This window comes from Protopterus annectens, chromosome 4.part0 (assembly GCF_019279795.1).
Source record: "Protopterus annectens isolate FY-2018-M chromosome 4.part0, PAN1.0, whole genome shotgun sequence".
Classification (NCBI taxonomy): domain Eukaryota; kingdom Metazoa; phylum Chordata; order Ceratodontiformes; family Protopteridae; genus Protopterus; species Protopterus annectens.
Window position 1 is genome coordinate 1,031,069,348 of NC_056733.1, and position 20,938 is coordinate 1,031,090,285.

The window sequence follows — 20,938 nt, forward strand, 5'->3', positions numbered from 1 at the left end:
GATGTAACTTATCCCATCTGGATGCAACTTACCCCTCCTTCCTCATTTTTCCCACCTCCCCTTCACAAACTTTCCTTTCCTTCTCAGTTTCTTCACCTTGCACATGCTGAATATTTACTGTGCATTCTGCATTTTCTAGCATGTTATACAACTTGTCTTAAAATTATAAGGGTTTAAACTATGGTTTATTTACTTAAAGTTTGTTTACCAGCATAGTGCACTGATCTCCATGGACCAGTTACAGAGACAGCTCAGGTGATTACAGTCACAATGATAAAAAAAAAAAAAAAGATACAATTAGTGTTACCTACATAATACAATATGCAACATTTGCATAGCTGTAATTTTAATTATAATCCTGATTGATAATGGAGACAATTTGAAAATGTTAACTTTGATGCGTGGTGTACTCGCCTGAGACGAGTCTAAAAATGATCTGTTAGGATTGGTGTTCTATCACAGTTAACGATTAATACAAAACACCTTTATTTGCAATTTCACAACAAGAGTACAATCATTTTGTGCTTGCCGGCACTTTAAAACCGTTTAATGCAGCAATAACAATGCAGTTGCCTATCAGTTTCAAAGCATTTATAGTTTTATCTTGAGAATATACGGAAAGCCATTCCAAAAATGGTGGGAGGTTGGTGTAATGGTTAAGGTGCTTACCTTAGAAACACAAGGCGCTGGGTTTGATTCTCACATGGGGAAATTGGATAGGCTTAAAATGTCCCCCGAGGACAGTTAGCCTAGTACTAATGTATGAATGCATAAAATAAACAGCACACTACTGTACTGTATGCATCTCCCAACACCCACCCACGTAGTGATATCATTCTATCACTCTAGCCTGTTTATAGGTTCACAGGCAAGTACTAGGCTAGGTGCCCTTGTAGGCCATTTTAACCCCAGCCAACTTCCATCTTTCTGTTCAAATTATTTAATTTGGTTAGAGATTGGTCTTATCCATCCCATGATCAATTATTATATATTACCCCTAATGAGAATAAATGGGATCATTCCATAGATAATTTGAAGGGACCCTGTCCATTAGTATGCAGCCCTGGGGTAAATTTTCTGTTTCCTATCCAAAGATCCAAGTTTCACTTGAATATGGACAGGAATGAACTTTGTTTTATGTGGACGGGGTGTCTGTTTCAGAGCAGCGGTATCCTCTGTGAAATGTACCTGTCCCTCCAAACCATTCTGTTGATGTTGCAGAAGAGGTTTAGATGCCTAGATCAGTTATTTCTGAGGCCTTTTGACTTGCTGACATTTTTTTAATTGTATTTTACTTGTCTTTGTTTACCAGAAAAGTATGGCTAGGTAATGCCCATTTTCAAAGGAGGCCTGGGCAGAAAAGCTACATTTGCTTACATTGCATTATACTAAGTTCCAGTTAAGCACATAGTTACATCTCTATTCACATTTATATACAAACAGTGGTTGCATTTATACATGCTAAGATTTTACAGGGCTGGAAGTTACTAAAGAGAAAGCTCACTTGTAACTTACTAGCTATAGGAAGCAGTTATGTATAAAAATTGTTTTGTTATTTCAGTGACAGGTTGAGTGTATTCTGTTTAAGGAGTGTATCTGGGGAGTATCACATGGTGAACACAAAATCTTAACCCTGTGATGAGCATGTACAGGACCAGGACTGGCTAAGATACTGTTTAAGCAGTGGTTTTGTCAGAGAGTTTTATTTGTCATCATGGCTGACAAGCTCGTACCACTTTCAGAGAGGAGACTTCTAGAGGTGAAGCTTGGAGAGCTTCCTGCCTGGATTGGCCATCGGGATTTTACTCCAAATGGTGTTGTTGGAGCTGTTCGAAGAGGCTATGATCGATACTTTAACAAATACATCCATGTGCGGAAAGGTGGAATTGGTGGTGTCGCCATGCTTCTTGCTGGCTACATGGTCTGGGGATACTATTCCAGAGTTTAGCATTGTATCGGGAGTAGAGAAAGTCTCCTGCAACATTATTTGACTTGTTTGTAAATAAAAATTTATTACTAGAGTGGAGGTCCCTTGCTGGACAGTTGGTCAGTAATAAGTTTCCTAGTGCAGGTCATTTTTCTGGATGATGAATGAGTTTGTGTGCTGTAGTTAGTTATGAATATGTTAGCAAGTTGTGTAGTTCAGGTTAATTTAAGTTTTGAATATGTCAGGTAGTTGTGTAGTTTAGGCTAGTTTAAATGCTTTAAGCTATGACAGTGGTGGGTCCTATGAGGGAGATTGCTGGCAAATTTAGCTATTTTTTGTAGTAGGAGGCATGTTTCTTTCTTTGAGTATCGGTTAAGTTTGTTAGGATAGGAATAGTGGAAAAGAGAGCTGGAAATAAGAAGGTGGTGGCTAGAGTTTTTCTTGCAATATCTGTAAGGAATCCATTGATCTTATAAAGGGAGTCAGGTTTATGGTATGTAGATTTAATGTTGTGCAGTATATGCTGGTCATACTTAAGATTGTCATCTACATCTATTATAACACCTACAAGTTTACTGTGAGTTGCAGTTTCAATGACAGTATTACTTATTGACTTTATGGTAAAAAATACTTTTGATTTTGGCAACTTTTTTTGAGGTAAGATCCATTAACTTAATTTTCATGGGGTTGAGTAGGATGTTTGATTCTTTGAGCCAGGTTTCTAAAGAGAAGAAAGATTTGTGGGTAATGTCTTGAAGCTTATTTATTGTTAAGGCTGCACATATTAATGTTAAGTCATCGGCATACTGAACTACACTAGCATGGTGTGTGGAAGTGTGGAGATGATTAATAAATATATTAAATAGGAGACGACCCAGGATAGAGCCCTGAGGGACACCTGTATTAACTGGTTTAAAGGTTGAGTAGGTTTGTTGCCATTTAATGGATTGTTGCCTTCCAGATAGGTAACTAAGAAACCACAACAAGGAGCATTGTGTGAAAGTCCAATTGAAGAGAGTCGAATGAGGAGTTGCTGGTGTGAGACAGTATCAAATGCCTTTCACAAGTCTCAGAACATAGCAGACAGAAGCAGACCATTGTTTCTATGTTGGTTTATTATATTGGTAAAATGTAGTAGAGCAGCAGTGGTGCTGTGCTAGGACCAAAAGCCATGTTGCGTTTCTGACAGCAAGTTATTTGAGGTTAAGTATCTCATCAGCTGTATATGGATGCATTTCTCTAATATTTTGGAGAGGGGGGTGAACAGAACCGCTACTGGTCTGTAGTTATTAAACTGTGTAGATGTGCCGTCTTTGTGCAATGGTATGATACAGGATGTTTTCCACAGTGATGGGATGCACCTTTCTGCTATGGACCTATTAATTAATATGGACACAGGGAAGGCTATGACTTCTGCGGCCATTTTTAGGTAGTCTGATGGTAGTTGGTCTACAGCTATAGAAGTAGTTTTTAGTTTAAGGATCAACTTCCTTAGGAGTGAGGTAGGTACTGGAGTAAAACTGAAGAGCTATAGGTGGTTTTGACTGGACAGTGGTAGAGAGGGGGGGCAGATATATTAGTGTTTAAGATAGAGTCTGTTCTTTTTTTTCTCTCTCTGGAGAGAGAGTGGTGGTCATGCTAGGATGGTTTATTTAGTGAGGACCAAAAAAATTTGGGGTTGCTTGTGTTTGTCTTGCAGATTGGTACAGTATCTTTTCTTATCCTATTTTGCAAGGTTTCCAAGATCTCTAAATTGCTGGAATGCATTTTGAGTTCTATTTTTATACCATTTTCCAGGCTTTATCCTTTTTTGTCATGATTTTTTTTTGTTTGTTTCCTTTGTCAGCCATGGAGCGTGGTTGGATTTTATTCTTTTATTATGTACGGTGCTAAATTATTTAAGGTCCGTTAAGAATATGTTATTAAAGCGGTTTACAGCAGTATCTAGCATCATTGTTCTAAATACATTCCAGTTATGTTGTTTTAGTGTTTCATTGAAAATATCTTTGCTGATATTGGTTGTATTCCGTACTTGATTACACACGTTTATCTAAGTTACAGTGAGTTCTAATAGCATATGTTGGTATGTGGTCACTTATGCTATCTGAGGGGCAGCCTACTTTTGTCAGTTTGTCTGGTTTATTTGTAAGAATCCAGTCTGATGTTGAGTGTCTCCCTGAAGTTTTATTGATTCTAGTAAGTGTGGTTATTAATTGTCTGAAGTTGAACAAGTTTATGGATTCAGTGGAGGTAGTGGAATTTATGAGTTGCCAGTCTATATTTAAATATCCAAGTGTTATAGTTTCATGGTTAATTCGTTGGGATATGCAATACATGATGCCTTCAGCAATATCAGTGTTATTCCCTGGAGGTATACAAATTACTGTTAAACATTTAGTTTTCCTACTTTTGATTTTTTAGGATATTTTGTTGATATGCAGTAAATCCATCAGTACTCGGTCAGAGGAAGCCTTGAATGCCAGACACAGGTCATCTCTTAGCAGTCTGTAGAATACCAAGTATAATGACAGGGCTTTGAGTCAGCCCATGTAGGACAAATTGTTTAAGCCTTGTACCTCTGGGGGACATTCCAATTATTGCATTTGTTTGGACAGATACAAACCAAAGGGGGCATCACATTCAATGATTACTCTATTGAGGGCTGAGTACAGGAGGTAATGACATCCCTATCTATAAACAAAATCTATTTGTTTATAACCTGTTGTTGTTTGTCTTTCGGCTTTTCCCGGTTAGGGGTCGCCACAGCAGAACTCCGGTCAGCTAATGATTGGCAGTAGATTTTCACGAACGCCGAGGTGCCAGCTCGACGTCCAACCTTCAACGAAGACACGCCCATTTATGCATGTTTTTCGAATGCCACCCAACCGCAGGGAGGACATGCAGACTCCACACAGAAGGCACTCCCCACACTCCAGCCGAGAATCGAAGGGGAGAACTTCTTGCTGTGAGGCAACAACGCTACCGCTGCACCACCGCGGCGTACAACATACAAATACTGTCTTACAGTGGACACACATTGGTCAAATGTTAGGTCACTGTGTACATAAGTTTCCAAATCCCATACAACTGGTTAAACTCTTATGGGAATATTGTTAACCTAGTAGCTCCCTGGGATAAATCACTTCCCAAGGGATACAGTAATGCATTTTTTATTTTAGCCATGATTTTGGCACCAGTTATTAATTTGGAAGAAATCTTCCTGCAGGATAGCCACATAATTTGGGGATTCAGTGACTGCTTCTAGCTTACAGTCATCTGCAAACTTAGTCAGAGCCTTTTGGTATTGCTTTTAATTTAGAAAAGAAAATGCCATACAGGAGAGGTCCCAGCACAAAACCCTGGGGGGACTCCACTGGCAATACATATGACATAGCTCTCAGCCAATCAGGGACAACTCCAAGAATAATCAGGGACACTTTTAAAACATTACTAGTATTAACTTGACATGTTTACAAAGTAAGAAAATATAAATTGTCTCCCTAACCTGCTTCTAACATTATATATCTGCTTCTAACATTATATATCAGTCTCCTAATCTACATCACCTTCTCCAAGCCATTCCCCAACCCCTGCAACAATTACACAATCTACTCTTCCTCTACATCATGACACCCCCACAAAAAGCTTTAGTAACATATCAGCCAGCCTAATTCAATATCACTTTATGTATCTCTCAAAACTAGAAATCCACCCAGACACAATCACGAGTAAACATACCTTCTACATAATAGTCCACAACAATAAATCTACCCAATACCTCAAACATTACCTCTCCAAACAAAACACTCTAGCTCTGTGTTGGGACATCCACCCCGACCCGGGGTCTCCAACTACCACTTCCTATGCTAAAAGCCTAAACATTAAAAATATTCTTCTAGCAACCCTAAACATATGCAGTATCTGTAACAAAAAACACAGAATTTCATGCTTGGTTAAGTCAATATACTCCAGATGTCTTAGTAATCACCGAAACCTGGCTAAAACCCCATATCCGTGACACTGAAATAACACCTCCAGGCTATAGTATACTCAGAAAAGACAGAACCAACAAAAAAGGTGATGGGGAACCTTAATCTATCCAAACTCCATGACAATCTCACCTTTCTCTACAGAAATACCAACTTTTAACAATGCTGAGATTCTAACTGGAACCCTACAAATTAACAAAACAAAACAACTATGCAATGTTGGTCTATATATACCCCCTTGGCAAAACAACCAAACTATGGAATATATCCTCTCTTGGATATCTAGATAGCTCATTACCAGTAACACCCATATGCATAATTATTACCCATAAAACCCTTTATTATCTAGGTAAAACACCAATTCTCACAAATCTTATCAGCCCATATAACAATCTTACAAATCTACACTCAGCCAACAAACTACTGGTATCTATACATAAACCCTACAATAAAGCAGGTGATTCCCTCTTCTCTGATACAGTGGGTAAAAGCTGAAACCTACTTCCTTCTGAACTTACCTCTCTCTCCTCTACTACAATTTTCAAAAAGAAACTTAAATTATATCTAACTAGCCACTGGCTATGTCCCTGTACTAACCCAGACTAAGATGTTCTCATCCTTTTATCATCTATTTCTTCCTTTGCTTTTCCACCTCTACTCAGTTTTCACTTTAAAGTCCACTACCTCTATGTTGGACTTATTCTACCCAAGATAGACATAATGAACTTCTCCCCTGTTGCTCTGAGTTACTACCCCTCAACTAATTTTCTCCCAACTCTGTTCTCTTTAAACTAGTCTCTCCTGCTGCTCCTTACTTGAAACGTTGTTCTGGAATCTCCTCATCCTTCTGAATACTTCCTTCTCAGAGTGATGGGGGGGACGGACGACAAAAAATAAAAAATTAAGGGGTGTCTTATTTTGTTCTACTTTCTTATATCACATATGCTTATTTACTTTGTAGCACATGTTTTGTATGACTAGTATCTTTAATTGAAGTTTAATGTCTTGAAACTGAATTTTTAATGTGCTGTTTATTTTATGTGGAGCTTTTCTCCTCGGGCCTCTACTGAAAATGGACATGTATCCAGTTAGACTAGCCCAGTCAACAAATGTAAAATAAATAAATAAATAAAAATATCTGAAAACATCAGTAACAAGACTATAATTATGGGAGATATCAACATTAACTGGCAGGATCTGATGATTAACTCCCCTACTAATAGCATAAACCTCTATGCATCCAGATCATTACCAGTGCCACCCACATGCATAACAGCAATAACCTAGATGCAACTCTTGTCTGGATACTTGTTTCTAATCCAGCCAAATACTCTACCCAATACTCTTAGTGACCACCTACCCATACTCATATATAGATCCACACCACAAACTACAAGAACCCACACATACAAAACTACCAGAAATATTAGAAACTTTGAACAGCAAAAGTTTAATGAAATCCTAACAAACTAACTGGAACCCACTTAAAACACTACCACTAGAAGATGCCTTTGAGTACTTCAACAATATATTTCTAAACACCCTTGATATCCTAGCCCCCCTCCGAACCAAAAGAATAAAAACTACCCATGCTCCCTGGCTAACAAAAAATACCAAACAACTTCTACAAAACAGACAAAGCATGGAATGAATGGCACAATAACAAATCTGGTGCCAACCTAAGCAAATATAAACAGCTACGAAATAAAGCAAAAAAAAAATATAGTGAACTTAGATAAAAAAAAAAAACAACTTTTCCAATCAAATGGCAAACCACAAAAACAACCCAAAACAATTTTGGAAATGCATCTCAAACCTGCTTACCCCGGGCTCTAAACAAACTCCATTACCATACCCTGACAAAATCCCCTCAGAGATAGCTAACCTGTTTAACTCTCACTTTATAAACAGCATCAGCAAACTGTTAACAAATCCCACCTCCGCAACTACCTCAAGCCACATTTCTGATCCCCCTCTACCCTTATCTCAAGACTCCTGCACAAACAAAAAAAACCTTCACATTCTCAACAAACCAGCACTACATCTTCTATATCCTTTTCTCTTAAACCTGTCCCTACCTCTTTCATTCAAAAACTAAAACCATGCTCCCTCTCCTCTGACAACCTCCCCCCTGTATACTTAAAACTTGATGCAGAAGCCATAGCATATCCTGTTAATATCCTTACAAATCGGTCTATAGCAGAGTCCATTGTCCCCAACCCCTGGAAAAAGTCTATCGTCACATAAAGGGGCAATTCCAATGAACTATCCAATTATTGACCAAGCTCCATCATCTCTCCTCTTTCCAAACTCATGGAAAAATGCATACATAAGCAAGTGCTGTACCACCTCATCCAAAACAAAACTACCCCTACCCAACATGGTTTTCGTCCATCACACAGCACTACCACTGCCCTAATCTCCTTCATGGACACTGTGTCCAAATCCATTGACTCTGGTAATATCACTTCTGTCTTAATATTAGACCTATCAAAGGCATTTGACACAGTGCCCACAACAAACTTCTTTATCAGCTATCCATTATAGTTTGCGCACCAACATCCCTCCAATGGTTTGTAAGCTACCTATCCAACTGCCAAAAGTGCATCAAATGGCAAAATAAATTATCCCAATATCAGATCACCATAACTGAGGTACAACAAGGGTATACGCTTAGACCCTTACTCTTCAATGTTTTCACTAACAACCTTCATACCTCAACACACCTTAGCTCCATTATCCAATATGCAGATGACACTACCATAATTTCCTCCTCCAGTAACATACAACCCCAGCAACTCACCCAAGCCACCTTCACCTCAATAGAGACATGGCGGAGAGAAGCCCAGCTACTTTTAAATCCTAAAAAACAAAACTCCTGCTTTTCCCAACAAAACCAATCTCACTCTGACTTTAAAATATTCTCACAGAATAACACAGGAATTGAAACAGTTCCCATAAAATATTCTCACAGGATAACACAGAAATTGAAACAGTTCCCACAGCTAAGCCTCTGGGTGTAACCATAGATAAAACTAACTTTTGAACACCACATCTGCAATAACATTAAAAAACACATCAAACTAGGGACACTCTGCAGACAAAAAAACTTTCTTGGATAGCGCCACCAGAAAAACCCTAGCCAACACCTATTTGCTTCCCTCACTCTTATATGCAGCCCCTTATACACCAATTTACAATCTTCTCTTAAAAACAAGCTCCAGTGCTACTACCATAAAACTGCCAAATTCGCCACAGGCTACCCCTACCATTCCCACCACTGCCTAGCTCTGAAAGAATTTCAAACACACACAACACCCAAGCCTAGAACAGCTGTCTTCTGCACATAAAATGATACATACACCCAACAGCTGCCCAGCCCTCAAATCTGTCCTAAAACCCTACATACCTACAACAGCCCTCCGCTCTGAAAAACAAACTCCTAACAGTCTACATTCCAAACAAAAGAGATGGACAGTGCCTATACACTTATGCTACTGCCAAGCTCTGGAACTCTTTGGCAACAGACATTACTACCATCGAGAGCTTTAACAACTTCAAACACACTATGTCATCAGACTTACCCCTACTCTTTCCCTAACGGGTGAACTCCATTCATGCTCTAGGGGCACTCCTTTCTATCCATAAACAGGAATTTCATGTACTAACCACTAGCATTTTGGACTAACAGACTTTACCTATTTCTGCACCCTTAACTTTCATATCCTTCTAAGCATCTAATGTTCTGATCCTCATTCTTTACCTTACTCCTACCTGATGTATTAAAAAAAAAAAAAAAGTTTGCAATCTACCACTTTTAGTACAAATTTTATTATTTGATCTATCTCTCTGTACATATTTGTATTTATTACTGCGTCTACCTCTCTATACTTATTAATGTGTGCTTTATTAATAGTTGTTGTATCTTGTTCATGTAAATTATCTTACATTTCATGTGTCATTTGGAGCTTTTCTCCCCGGGCCTCCGCTGAAAAATGGGGTTCCTGCCTCAGTCGGACTTTCCAGGTAAACAAATGTTAAATAAATAAAATATACATTTTCTGAAGTAAAAGAAGTCTGTAACTCCAATTATTGTCGTTATTTATTAAGTATAATTCACAAACTTTTCTAAACGTCATGAGTTTTAGGAAGGATTAAGAGAGACACAGCTAAAATTTTGAGTCAAAACCTGGGACTGTTGAGAGGTACGACATTGTATCCAGAGTCCTCAAAAATACTGGAAACAACGTTCAAAAGTCTAAATAACACAGAGACGTTACTTAACACGAATTTAAGCACATTTTATTTCCAATCACCTGACATGGAACAATTATACATACATCTTGTCAGAATACACCATAACAAAGTCCTAAAGACAACCTGTTCTGCACCTGTCACTCGAAACGTCATTTCCGGAAGCTGCGACGCCGTTAGACGCTAGAGGGGCGGAGTTCCCAATACGGAAAGCTGTTGAAAGAAAAATTGTTTTTTAACAAATTGTGGTTTGGACGAAGATTTTCCTGTGATCTGTGTTGGATTACCATTAATACAGCTACCTCTGGATTAGTTTGTAAATAACTCTTTGTAACAGACGAAGACAAAAACGTGTTTATTTTATTTCTCTTCGCTTCTTCTTCTGCAGCGACAGGTAACGTTTGTATGACGATCCCGTTAAATATTATTAGAAAGCGTTTCTTGTGAAAGAAAGGGGCGTCGCGCATGCGTTCCCTCGTGGAATTCGCTGGATTCTTTTTGGATAAACAACAGTGCGCGTGTGTGGGGTGTGGTGCATGTCAACAGTTCTTGTTATATGTTCTGGGTATTTTTGTCAGCCGTTAAATTACCTCAACAGTTATGGATAGTTTCTCTATGGGCAGAAGAGGTGCGTTGTTGTGGGTGACTTCCTTAATTTTGAGGAAAAGACATTTTACACTTAAAAGAGGCCTTATTGTTAACGTTGGTAATAATGTTTGGTATGCTGGCTAAATCTTTGAGTAACGTAGAGTGGAAATATCCTAGTTGTTGGAGTAATAAGTTATATTTGTAAGGTAAGCTGTTTATGTAGGTGCCATACTCAAAATCGTTGGGACTTATTTCCTCAGTGATCCCTACGTAACTTGGCAGTATATACACTTCATTAAGGCGATTTATATAGGTTTGTGTTGCAGACACGCCCCTTTATAGTCAGAGGGAGTGCGGGCCTTCTGTTGTCTTGTATCATTTACCGTTTCCATAGGAAAGGTGGTGGTGGCGGCTGGGGGCTTGGCATTATGAACCTTGGATCTCAACGTGTTTCACGTTAAAACCTCTTGGAGTTGCATTTATTTGTTCTGCATGTTAATAAATGGCTATGCTGAACAGGGCAGAAAGACGTACGATATAGTTACATAATTGTGGTTATATGCATTGTATTTGACATATTGTATTTGGTGTGTTATGGGGTTAGTTTGTTATTACTTTATTTTTTCGCAGTTAGTGTGGTTTGAATTGTGACAAGCATTAAATAATGGTTCTGTTACTTTTGTGCTTGGTGTTTGTCGGTTAAGGATAGTCTGTGATCTGATATACTGCACAGTACTGAAGCGAGAACTGCGTCCCCTCTAGAGTGTACTTTCCAGTAATTTAGTAGTGTTTTTTTTTTTTTTGTTTCCATGGATTCCAGGCTGTGTAAACGTTGCTAAGATATTTGAATATGGTTATTAAAATGTTACTAAAACATTTGAATATGATAATGTGCTTGCTTTTTTTCTACAAAATTCACATTGAGAATGTTTTTTTGCTTGTAGAATGATTTTTTTTAACTGTTTAATAATAATGAGGGCAGTACGCTATTTCCATGAATATATTATTAATACGTGGTATTGGTTTGTTTTGTATATTTATGTGACAAAATATTGGCCTTCTCATGTTTTCCTTTAGCAATACACGTTGCTTTGTTTTCTTTTCTGGCGTTCCTGCTGCTTGCATACTGCGGTGGCACCCCAGTGGCCTGCGTTACGATTTTGATAGTTTTGTGATTTATTGTATCTGATTCTTGTTACTGTAATAAATCATCTTGATTGCTCTATTATAGGAGACCTGGACAGAAAATGATGCAGTTTAGCAATGCAAGGTAGTAGAATTGCTTCACTCTGGTCATTGCTTTGCAAGTGACCTGGACAGAAAATGATGCAGTTTAGCAATGCAAGGTAGTAGAATTGCTTCATTCTGGTCATTGCTTTGCAAGTCATTTCTGATTACAGTAAAAGCTGTAGGGTAATGTCTGTAAGATTGTTATTAGTATTGCAGACAGCAGTAAAGGTATATATCACCCAGAGAGTATTTCACTGAAGGAGTATATTCACAGATTTTTTTTAGCTTGTTTAGTAAAATTACGAATGACCAGCACGTTTAATTTGAATGTAAACAGGTCTGTCATGGAAGTGTAAAAATTAGTGGAACAAGCTACATGCAGCAAGATTCATTTGTGTTTTGGCAGTGCCTAGAGTGGTTTGTCCTGTAGGTCAGTAATATCACATACTCTATCCGGGTCTATGTAGGGTGCAGTGGATTATGATGCACTTGATATCATTTTCTTCTGGTAACTGCACAGCATGGATGGTACATAGTCCCTTCCACAGTCAGGAATCATGTTATGAATAGGGCTAACCTTCCCTGTCACCCAGCAGTAGCGAAGTTGGAAATGTGTATGTGTCCGTTTGATATATGTATGGTGGGCTTCAACTTGGTGGCAGTGTTTGGCCGATGTATTTTATTTTTATTTATTTTACATTTGTTAACCGGGCTAGTCTAGCTGGATATATGTCCATTTTCAGTAGAGGCCCGGGGAGAAAAGCTCCACACATACTCAATTACAAAGACGATTTATAAAAATTAAGTACAATAAGAATATACATTTAGTAATAAGAACAACAAAATACCTAAAGCACACAAAAATATGGTCGTTCAGTAGAAACTTCACAATTAAAAGTAAAGATTAGCAACTTGTTTTCGGTAATCTGTTGGAGAGAAGAAGTAGAACAGGAGATAAGGGAATTAAAGAAGAAATACAAAAGGAGGAGTGGGTCAGCATAAGAGGAGAGCAACACAGGAACAGAGCCAGTGATTTTGGAAGTACAGTTTGTGTGGCCTCACAGGAGGTTCCTCTAGATAAGTAAGCTAGAGCTTTGGACAGATGGGGTAAGAAGGTGTACACCTCTTCTACTTTAGCAATGAGGGCTTTAAATTGCCAGTTTCATATGTTGAAATATCAGAATTTCCTCCTTTCTCAGCTAAAATCTAAAGTGGATGCTTTGGCAGAGGGCATAGTGTGTAAAGAATTGCAAAATTTGGTGCATGTTTCTGAACAGGTGGGGAAACATTCTTTGCAGTGTGGCTTTGATGCTTTGCAGGCTTCTTCTAGAGTGGCTGCCACTGGTTCAGTTCTTCGTAGGCATGCCTGGCTTAAGGATCAGAATTTATCTGAGCATGTTAAGTCTAGAATTCTGGATGCCCCTTTACAGTCCGAAGTTTTGTTTGGTCCTCCTGTGGAGTCTGTTTTGAAGAAAATGGAGGACAAGGCTAAGTCTATGCAGACTGTTAAAGATTTTTTGCAGGTTCAACCTCCTAAGTTTAGTAGAAATTGGCCTGCTAAGGGGTGGACGTACCCTTCTTCTGATTCCCAGTCTAGGGGTAGATCTAGGCGGGGTAGGGGCAGAGCTCAGAGTACCTTTAGGCCTAGAACGTGGAGTTCGCCTGCTCAATCTGCTGGTGAGGGTAGGGGCCAGTCCTTTCGTAAACAGGCCCAATGACCTGCATTTTCAGCTGCCAGATTCTTCTTGCCTGGCAGCTCCTTTGGGAGGAAAGCTAGCTCTCTTCAAGCAAAATTGGTTTTAATCACCCAAGACAAATGGGTGTTGGGCATTATAAACAAAGGTTACAAGTTTTATTTCCATACATTGCCTCCTTTCAAAGGTATGCCAGACATTCCTCCTCGACAAGGGATGGAGGCTCACAAACAGATTTCATTACTTCTTCACATGGGAGCCATACAGCCAGTACCTCCTTCAGAAGTGGGTCTAGGGTTTTATTCCCGCCTGTTTCTAGTACCAAAGAAAGGGAACATGTGGAGACCGATTTTGGATTTATCTCTCCTCAACACTTATTTGGACATTCCAAAGTTCAAAATGTTGACATTACAACAGCTTTTGCCTCTCTTGGGAAAAGATCACTGGATGGTGTAACTGGATCTAAAAGAGGCTTATCTTCATGTTCCTATCAGGCCCAGTTGCAGGAAGTACCTGCGTTTTCGAGCTGGAAATTTACATTATCAGTTCTCTGCATTGCCCTTTGGCTTATCTACTGCGCCCAGAGTGTTCACAAAGGTTCTGGCTCCAGTGATAGCCTTTTTCAGGATGGAAGGAATACAAATTTATCCTTATTTGGACAATTGCCTGATTATTGCACAAGACAAGGACGAGCTTCTTCAGCATCTACAGTATGTGATGGCAGTATTAAGATGCCTAGGGTATTCTGTGAACGAAACAAAGTCCAGTCTAGTACCCTCTCAGGACATGTGCTTTCTGGGTGTGAGACTGAACACAGCTTCCCAGATGGCCTTTTTGACCCCGGACAAACAGAAAAGTCTTTCACTTTATTTCCATTAAATGTCTCTACAGTCCAGGCTGACTGCAAGGACAGTCCTTCAAGCCTTGGGGTTTATGGCATCTTGTATTCTGGTGCTTCCCAATGCCAAATTGCATATGAGGAAGCTTCAATGGTATCTCAAAAATCTATGGACACAACACTGCCAGGATCTAGACACTGTCATTCAGATAATACCTTGCATTCAGAAGGAATTTTTGTGGTGGGCTCAGGAATGTCACCTAAACAAGGGACTCTCTGTGACCCGACCAGAGGCGAGTCAGGTTATAACGACGGATGCCTCGGACAAGGCTTGGGGAGCACACCTCAATGGAAAATGGGTGCAAGACACGTGGCCTGTCAGACTTCAACATTTGCATATCAACCTGAAGGAGATGTTAGCAGTACAATTTGCATTGATGGCTTTCAAGGATTTACTTCACCCAGGGCAGGTGTTGATTCTAACAGACAACACAACTGTCATGTGGTACATCAACAAGCAAGGGGGAACTCATTCTTACCCTCTTTGCAGACAAGCGATGATTTTGTGGGAGACAGCTCTGTTACAACCTCAATCTTCAGGCAAGATTTCTACCAGGAGCACAGAACTCCTTAGCAGATGTATTGAGCAGACAAATAGTGGATCCTCACGAGTGGAAATTGGATCCTCAAGTATTTCAAAAGTTGACAGTGTCATGGGGAACTCCAGACATAGATCTGTTCGCTTCTCCACTAAATTACCAGTTGCCAAAGTTTTGCACGAAAAGGTTTCATCCCACAGCTTGGAAGGTGGACGCTCTGTCATTCAGTTGGAACAATCTTCATGTATATGCCTTTCCACCTCTACCTCTTCTGCCCAAGGTTCTCTTGAAGGCCAGACAAGACAAGCCATCCATGATCCTGATAGCACCGGATTGGCCTCGACAACACTGGTACCCACTACTGAGGAGTTTGGTCCGAGAGCCTCCATGGCCTCTGCCTTTGATTCCACGCCTTTTGTCTCAGGAGGGCAATCACTTTCTCAATGTCAGAATTCAGTCTCTGCATCTAACAGCCTGGCATATTCTGTTTTGAATTCTGGAGGTTCTCAGCTTCCACAACAAGTTTTGAAGGTTATTTTGGAGGCCAGGAGGCCTAGTACAAGGAAAGTTTATGCTGATAAATGGAGGAGATTTTTTATTTGGAGCAAAGGGAAGGGCTTTGATGTTTCCAAGCCTAATTTGAGTGCTTCCTTACAATATCTTACTGAGTTATTAGACAAAGGTTTGTCCTTCTCCTCCATAAAGGTTCATGCTGCAGCCATTTCGGCTCACTATGACTGTGACCCTCCTTTATTCTCTCATCCTTTGTTTAAGCAGTTTCTCAGAGGGGCAAAGAACATAAGACCCCCACGTAGAGCTCCTACTCCTGCTTGGGATCTCAATTTTGTGTTGGAAAAGCTTACTCTACAACCTTTTGAGCCTGCAGCTACTGCCGAGTTAAAGTATTTGTCATAGAAAACTGCTTTTTTGTTGGCCATTACTTCGTTTCTGAATTACAGGCCCTTATGGCAGTGGAGCCTTTCTTGATTTTTCATAAGGATAGGGTATCTTTGCGTACTAATCCTTCCTTTATGCCTAAAGTGGTTTCTAGTGTGGCCTTAAACCAAACTATTCTTTTGCATACTTTGGATATTCACAGGCAGTTGCGTTATTATTTGAGCAGAACCAAGGAGTTCAGACAGTCTCAGCAGTTGTTTGTTTCCTTTGCTTTGGGTTCACAGGGTAGACCTGTTTCAAAACAAACTATTTCTAAATGGATTGGGTTTTGTATTTCTTTTTGTTATTCCCATCATGGTAAGGAGATTCCGGCTGGAATCAGACCTCATTCCACTAGAGCTACTGCAACTTCTACTGCCTTTCTAAGGGGGGTAGCTACAAAGGATATTTTGGAAGCAGCCACTTGGAGTTCAGTACATACTTTTTCTAAACATTACCACCTTCCTCTTTATTCTAAATCTAGGGCTGGATTTGCCACTGCAATATTACAGGGCATTTTAGCTGCCCCTAATGCTTTATGATTTTTCCAACCTCCCTTTCCCGTTGCTTTGGGATTCTACCCATAAGTAAGGACTGCAGCAATGTGAGATGAAGAACATAGTACAGTTTTGTACCTACCATAAATGTAGATGTTCAAGATCCACATTGCTGCAGTCCAATTTTCCCTCCCTCCTTCCCCTCTGTAGCTTAGCATGGTTATATGGTTTGGGGTGATGGCTGTAGTTGGGCATATCTTTTGGGAAGGTTCTCTGTTTTTTGGCTGTGGCCTTTCTTTTAGGGCCTTCTGACATCTGGGGCAAGAAAAGACTGAGGATATGACGTCGGTCATGCGCTTTTATACCCTGACGCTCTGATGTCAGGGCTGTGCGCCCATGGCCGACGTCAGCCTAATACTTTGGTATTCGGGCCGACCGAGGACAGCGGACTACCCATAAGTAAGGACTGCAGCAATGTGGATCTTCTAACATCTACATTTATGGTAGGTACAAAACTGTACTTTTTAGGTTATGACAGTGATGTGTTCTGAAAGGGTTACTGGTGGCAAAGCGGGCAATGCTATTGTAACAAGTTGCTAGTTTATTTAGGTTAGCCTTCTTAAGGTTAGTGAAAATAGGTGAGGCGTAAAATGGAGTAGATATCAGATGGGAGTGGGCGATGTACATACACAATTGCACCATGTAGTGCTCCATTTTAAGAGTTGGTTAGTGTAGAGTTGGCATTTGAGAGAAGATACAAGGTAGTGGTTTTGCAGCTAAGGCACTTGCTGCACAAACTTAGCTCTTTTGAATACATCTTTCAGTTTTGAGGCTGTCGTAGTAGTATAAGAAAGCAGTAGTATGACTGTAGTAGAATGCTAGACAAAAGTTCCCAAACAGATATTCCACTCACAGTAGTAAATCAGCAAAATTAATCCAACCGGTTGAGGCTGAAAAAAGTATTTAATATATAAAATCAATGTTACAAGGTTTAGCGCTTTCACTCGCAAAAAAAGCGAGCTTCCTCAGAACAGTTAATATAATGTCTTTCCATTCATTTATATTTAAAATTGGCGCCAAAAGCACTAGTTAAAAATAACAGCTTAAAGTGATATAACACATTATAATAATGTTTGTAAGCTTTCCATGTTTATGTTCCCTAAACTGAAAACATTACATTCCTTTGTATAAAAAATGTATATGAAAGTAAAAACTGTGTTACTAAAACAAATGTCGCTTGAATAACTGACCAGACAAAAATTAACTGTTTAACAACAATAATGATTTTATAGACAAGTAGTCATTAATGCCTGGTGTAGTGGTGGCATCCGTTAAGACTTGCCAATATAATTCCCTATAAGCCAGGTAATTTTTAACATTACCTCCTCTTGGGTTGTTCTTTACAATTTCTAAAATTGCAAACTTGAATTTATGCTCATTCCCTTTTTCTATAGTATGCCTAGCTAGGGCATTCTTTTTGTCATTGTGTTTTATGCAATATAGGTGAGAATATATTCTTTGTCTAAAAAATCTCTCTTGTCTTTCCAATATAAAATACTGGACAGACCATGCATAATGCTATATATACCAGCATTTTTGATTTACAATTACCTTTAGACAAGAATATTTTAGTCCTATTTAAATTCTTTAACATAACAGGGCTTGTTTCATATATGTGGGTACATTGGTTGCAAGCCCCGCATTTAACTGTATGTGTGTTGGTCCCATTCATAACTCTTTTTAGTTCTAATAAACTTTTTATATTCCTACCCATTTTGTTAACAAAAATTGGTCTTATTCCAACAATGTCCAAAATTTCTTGTTCACTAGTCAGTAGATGCCAGTTTTTAATCATAATATCTTTAATAATATTGCTGAACGGACCAAATTCAATAATACATGCCCTTTTGAAGTTGTTAGGTGCTATATTGGTTGTAACATTAATAGCAGGTTCCTGTGCATTACTTTCTTCATTAGTTCCAAGCAGTGAAGTGTACCTAATTTCTCTAAGATCACTAACATAGGTAGATATGTTGTTCATTAAGTCTGAGTCATATCCCCTTTCTAAAAATAGCGCAGTAATATGTTCTATTTCTTTAATCATATCTGCGCATTCAGATGTCATCCGCATGGCTCTGATACACTGCCCTTTATATATATATATATATATATATATATATATATACAATTAGTAAAGGCTTCTAGGCCTTCATCAATAGGGATACTACTAAATAGATCAATAACGTCTATAGTACTGAACAGCATATTGCTGTTATACTTAGTGATGGGGTAATTTTTTAAAAACTCCCAAGAGTCTTTTACTAGATGTTGGACATCATTGTAAATTGGTTTAAGCAAGGTGTCAATAACTACACCAATCGGGAATGTCTTTGACTTGCTCCCAGATATGATTGGACGAAAAGGGGGGTTGTTATAGTCCTTGTGAACCTTAGGAATTCCTACTATGGTGGCCATAGTAGGAAATTCCACAGTCATGAATTGATATAAATCTTCTGATATTCTTTGTTCCAAAAAATATTCTTCCAAGTATAAATCTATTCTTCTGTAGGCTATATTAACCTCATTCTGTGAGATGGGTATATAATTCCCCGATTTGTGTAAGATGTCATGAATTACAGCACTGTAAGTGATGGCATCATAAAAAACGATGCCACCCCCCTTGTCGGGTTTCATAACTCTGATGTTGCTGTTGTTCTGTAGCTCCCATAAGGTGTTAAGTTCCTCTACAGACAGATTAGATTTAATCTTATGCTTTTTAATAGCTTTGTTGGCTTGATAAATTTCTCTAGTGACCTTGTTATCAAATTTCTGTATGCTAGGGTTGCTCAATGGAATAAAACTACTTTTCTTCTTTAAAAGGTCTGATTTCCCTTTTGTGTTGTTGTCCTTATTTCCAAACATCATAGCTAAATTCAATTTCCTTGTGAATTTTTTAAACTCAAATATATTATTCACTAAGTTAAATTTAGGTGTCGGTATGTATTTCAGCCCTTTAGATAACAGGCTGAAGTGAGATTTGTCTAATTTAATATTACTATAGTTGTAAATTTTAAAATTATTATAGGTACTCACTATTTGGTTAGTAACAATGATGCCTTCATTGTCATAAATATGTTCTTCATTAGTAGTGTTCGTACCCTTGATCTCTAGTACTTCATTTTCCACTTTTCCCCTTTTTTCCACTTCCCATGGTTCATTCCCCTGGGTGTGTGAAAACTCTTCCTTATTACCTCCCCTGTCCAAATTAGTTTGGTCATATTTCTGTGTAGATTCCTCCGTATTCTTATTAATGTTACTCCATCTATAACTTATATGTCTTTTATATTGGTCCCTATCTCTGTACAATTTCTTTTGTTTACGTTCATATGCTTTCCTGGCTCTAAAATCTGCTGTGTCAAACTGTTTATAAAATAATGTCTCCCATTGTGGAAAAGCTAAGTCCTGCATTATCGCATTATTTAATTTCTCAACTTCAGTCAACATTTTACACAACTTTACATCATTATATTTGATGAGCAATTTCATAAATTCAAACCCAAAGTTGTCAAAGAATTAAATTCAGTTTGTACTTCAATATCTATATCTATACCTAATGGTAACTTGTAAAACCTCAAGCCCATAGGTACAATGTTAATAGATAAACAATAGTTTAAATAGGCATTGTCTAGTTTCAAAGCATTGATGATGTTTAATTTCTTGCCAAATAAATATATCTTGTCTTTGAGGGTGCCCTTATATTCTAAATTGTTGACGTTATTACTATTGTCAAAATTACAGTCCTGACCTAGAAACTCCTGCAAAGCATTACGTTTCTGGTCTTTCTTAGAATGGCTGACAGTACCTTTTTGGTGGTTATTCTCACTGGAAACGTGAGCATAAGTCCGTGCTGGCTGTGTGTTTTTAGGTCTAGTGCCCACTCGCTTCATTTCCTCTGACAAATTGCCAAAGGAAAAATCAAACGTAAAGTCAGTTGCTGCCGTTTTGTTGTTAATGTTTAATAGCTGAAGCGCAAGGTAAATCAATAGCACATCCTTGTGCTCGTTCTAAAATCTGCCCATTTGGTATCCCTGGAGATGAGGTATTAGGCGGCTCATCACTCGAAGTGTTGATAACAATATTAAATGGTGTTCCACTTTTAGTTTGAACAGTTCTCAAGTCATTTCTTTCATTGTCCGTAACCACAGAATTAAGCATAAAATCAATCAAACCGGGGATCTTGCTGAACATATCGGCTAATTTGGCTACCTCACTACGTAATGAAGTCACTTCTGCTCTAAGCTTCTCCAAATCAGAAGCAGAGCTTGGTGAGGTGTCTGCGATCGAACTGTTCGTGGAATCCATAGTGCAACACCTGAATCAAAATCT

At 38.7% G+C, this 20,938-nt stretch overlaps 2 protein-coding genes across 2 annotated transcripts in view; both read left to right on the forward strand.

The window, feature by feature from the left end:
* The first annotated feature begins 1,711 nt into the window (after positions 1-1,711).
* On the forward strand, positions 1,712-1,948 carry LOC122800387 (ATP synthase subunit f, mitochondrial-like). The gene has a single exon (XM_044069836.1). The coding sequence runs from the start codon at positions 1,715-1,717 to the stop codon at positions 1,946-1,948; it is 234 nt and encodes a 77-aa protein (XP_043925771.1). The 5' UTR covers positions 1,712-1,714.
* An 8,400-nt stretch (positions 1,949-10,348) lies between these two features.
* The window catches only part of FAM13B (family with sequence similarity 13 member B), a 2,585,606-nt gene continuing 2,575,016 nt past the window's right edge, over positions 10,349-20,938 (forward strand). The window contains exon 1 of the mRNA XM_044069837.1: positions 10,349-10,564. The gene's annotated coding sequence lies outside the window, so the exon portion shown is untranslated. The remainder of the gene's footprint in view (positions 10,565-20,938) is intronic.

Coding starts and splice junctions, on each gene's coding strand:
- LOC122800387 (XM_044069836.1), top strand. CDS start 1,715: ATGGCTGACAAGCTCGTACCACTTTCAGAGAGGAGACTTCTAGAGGTG.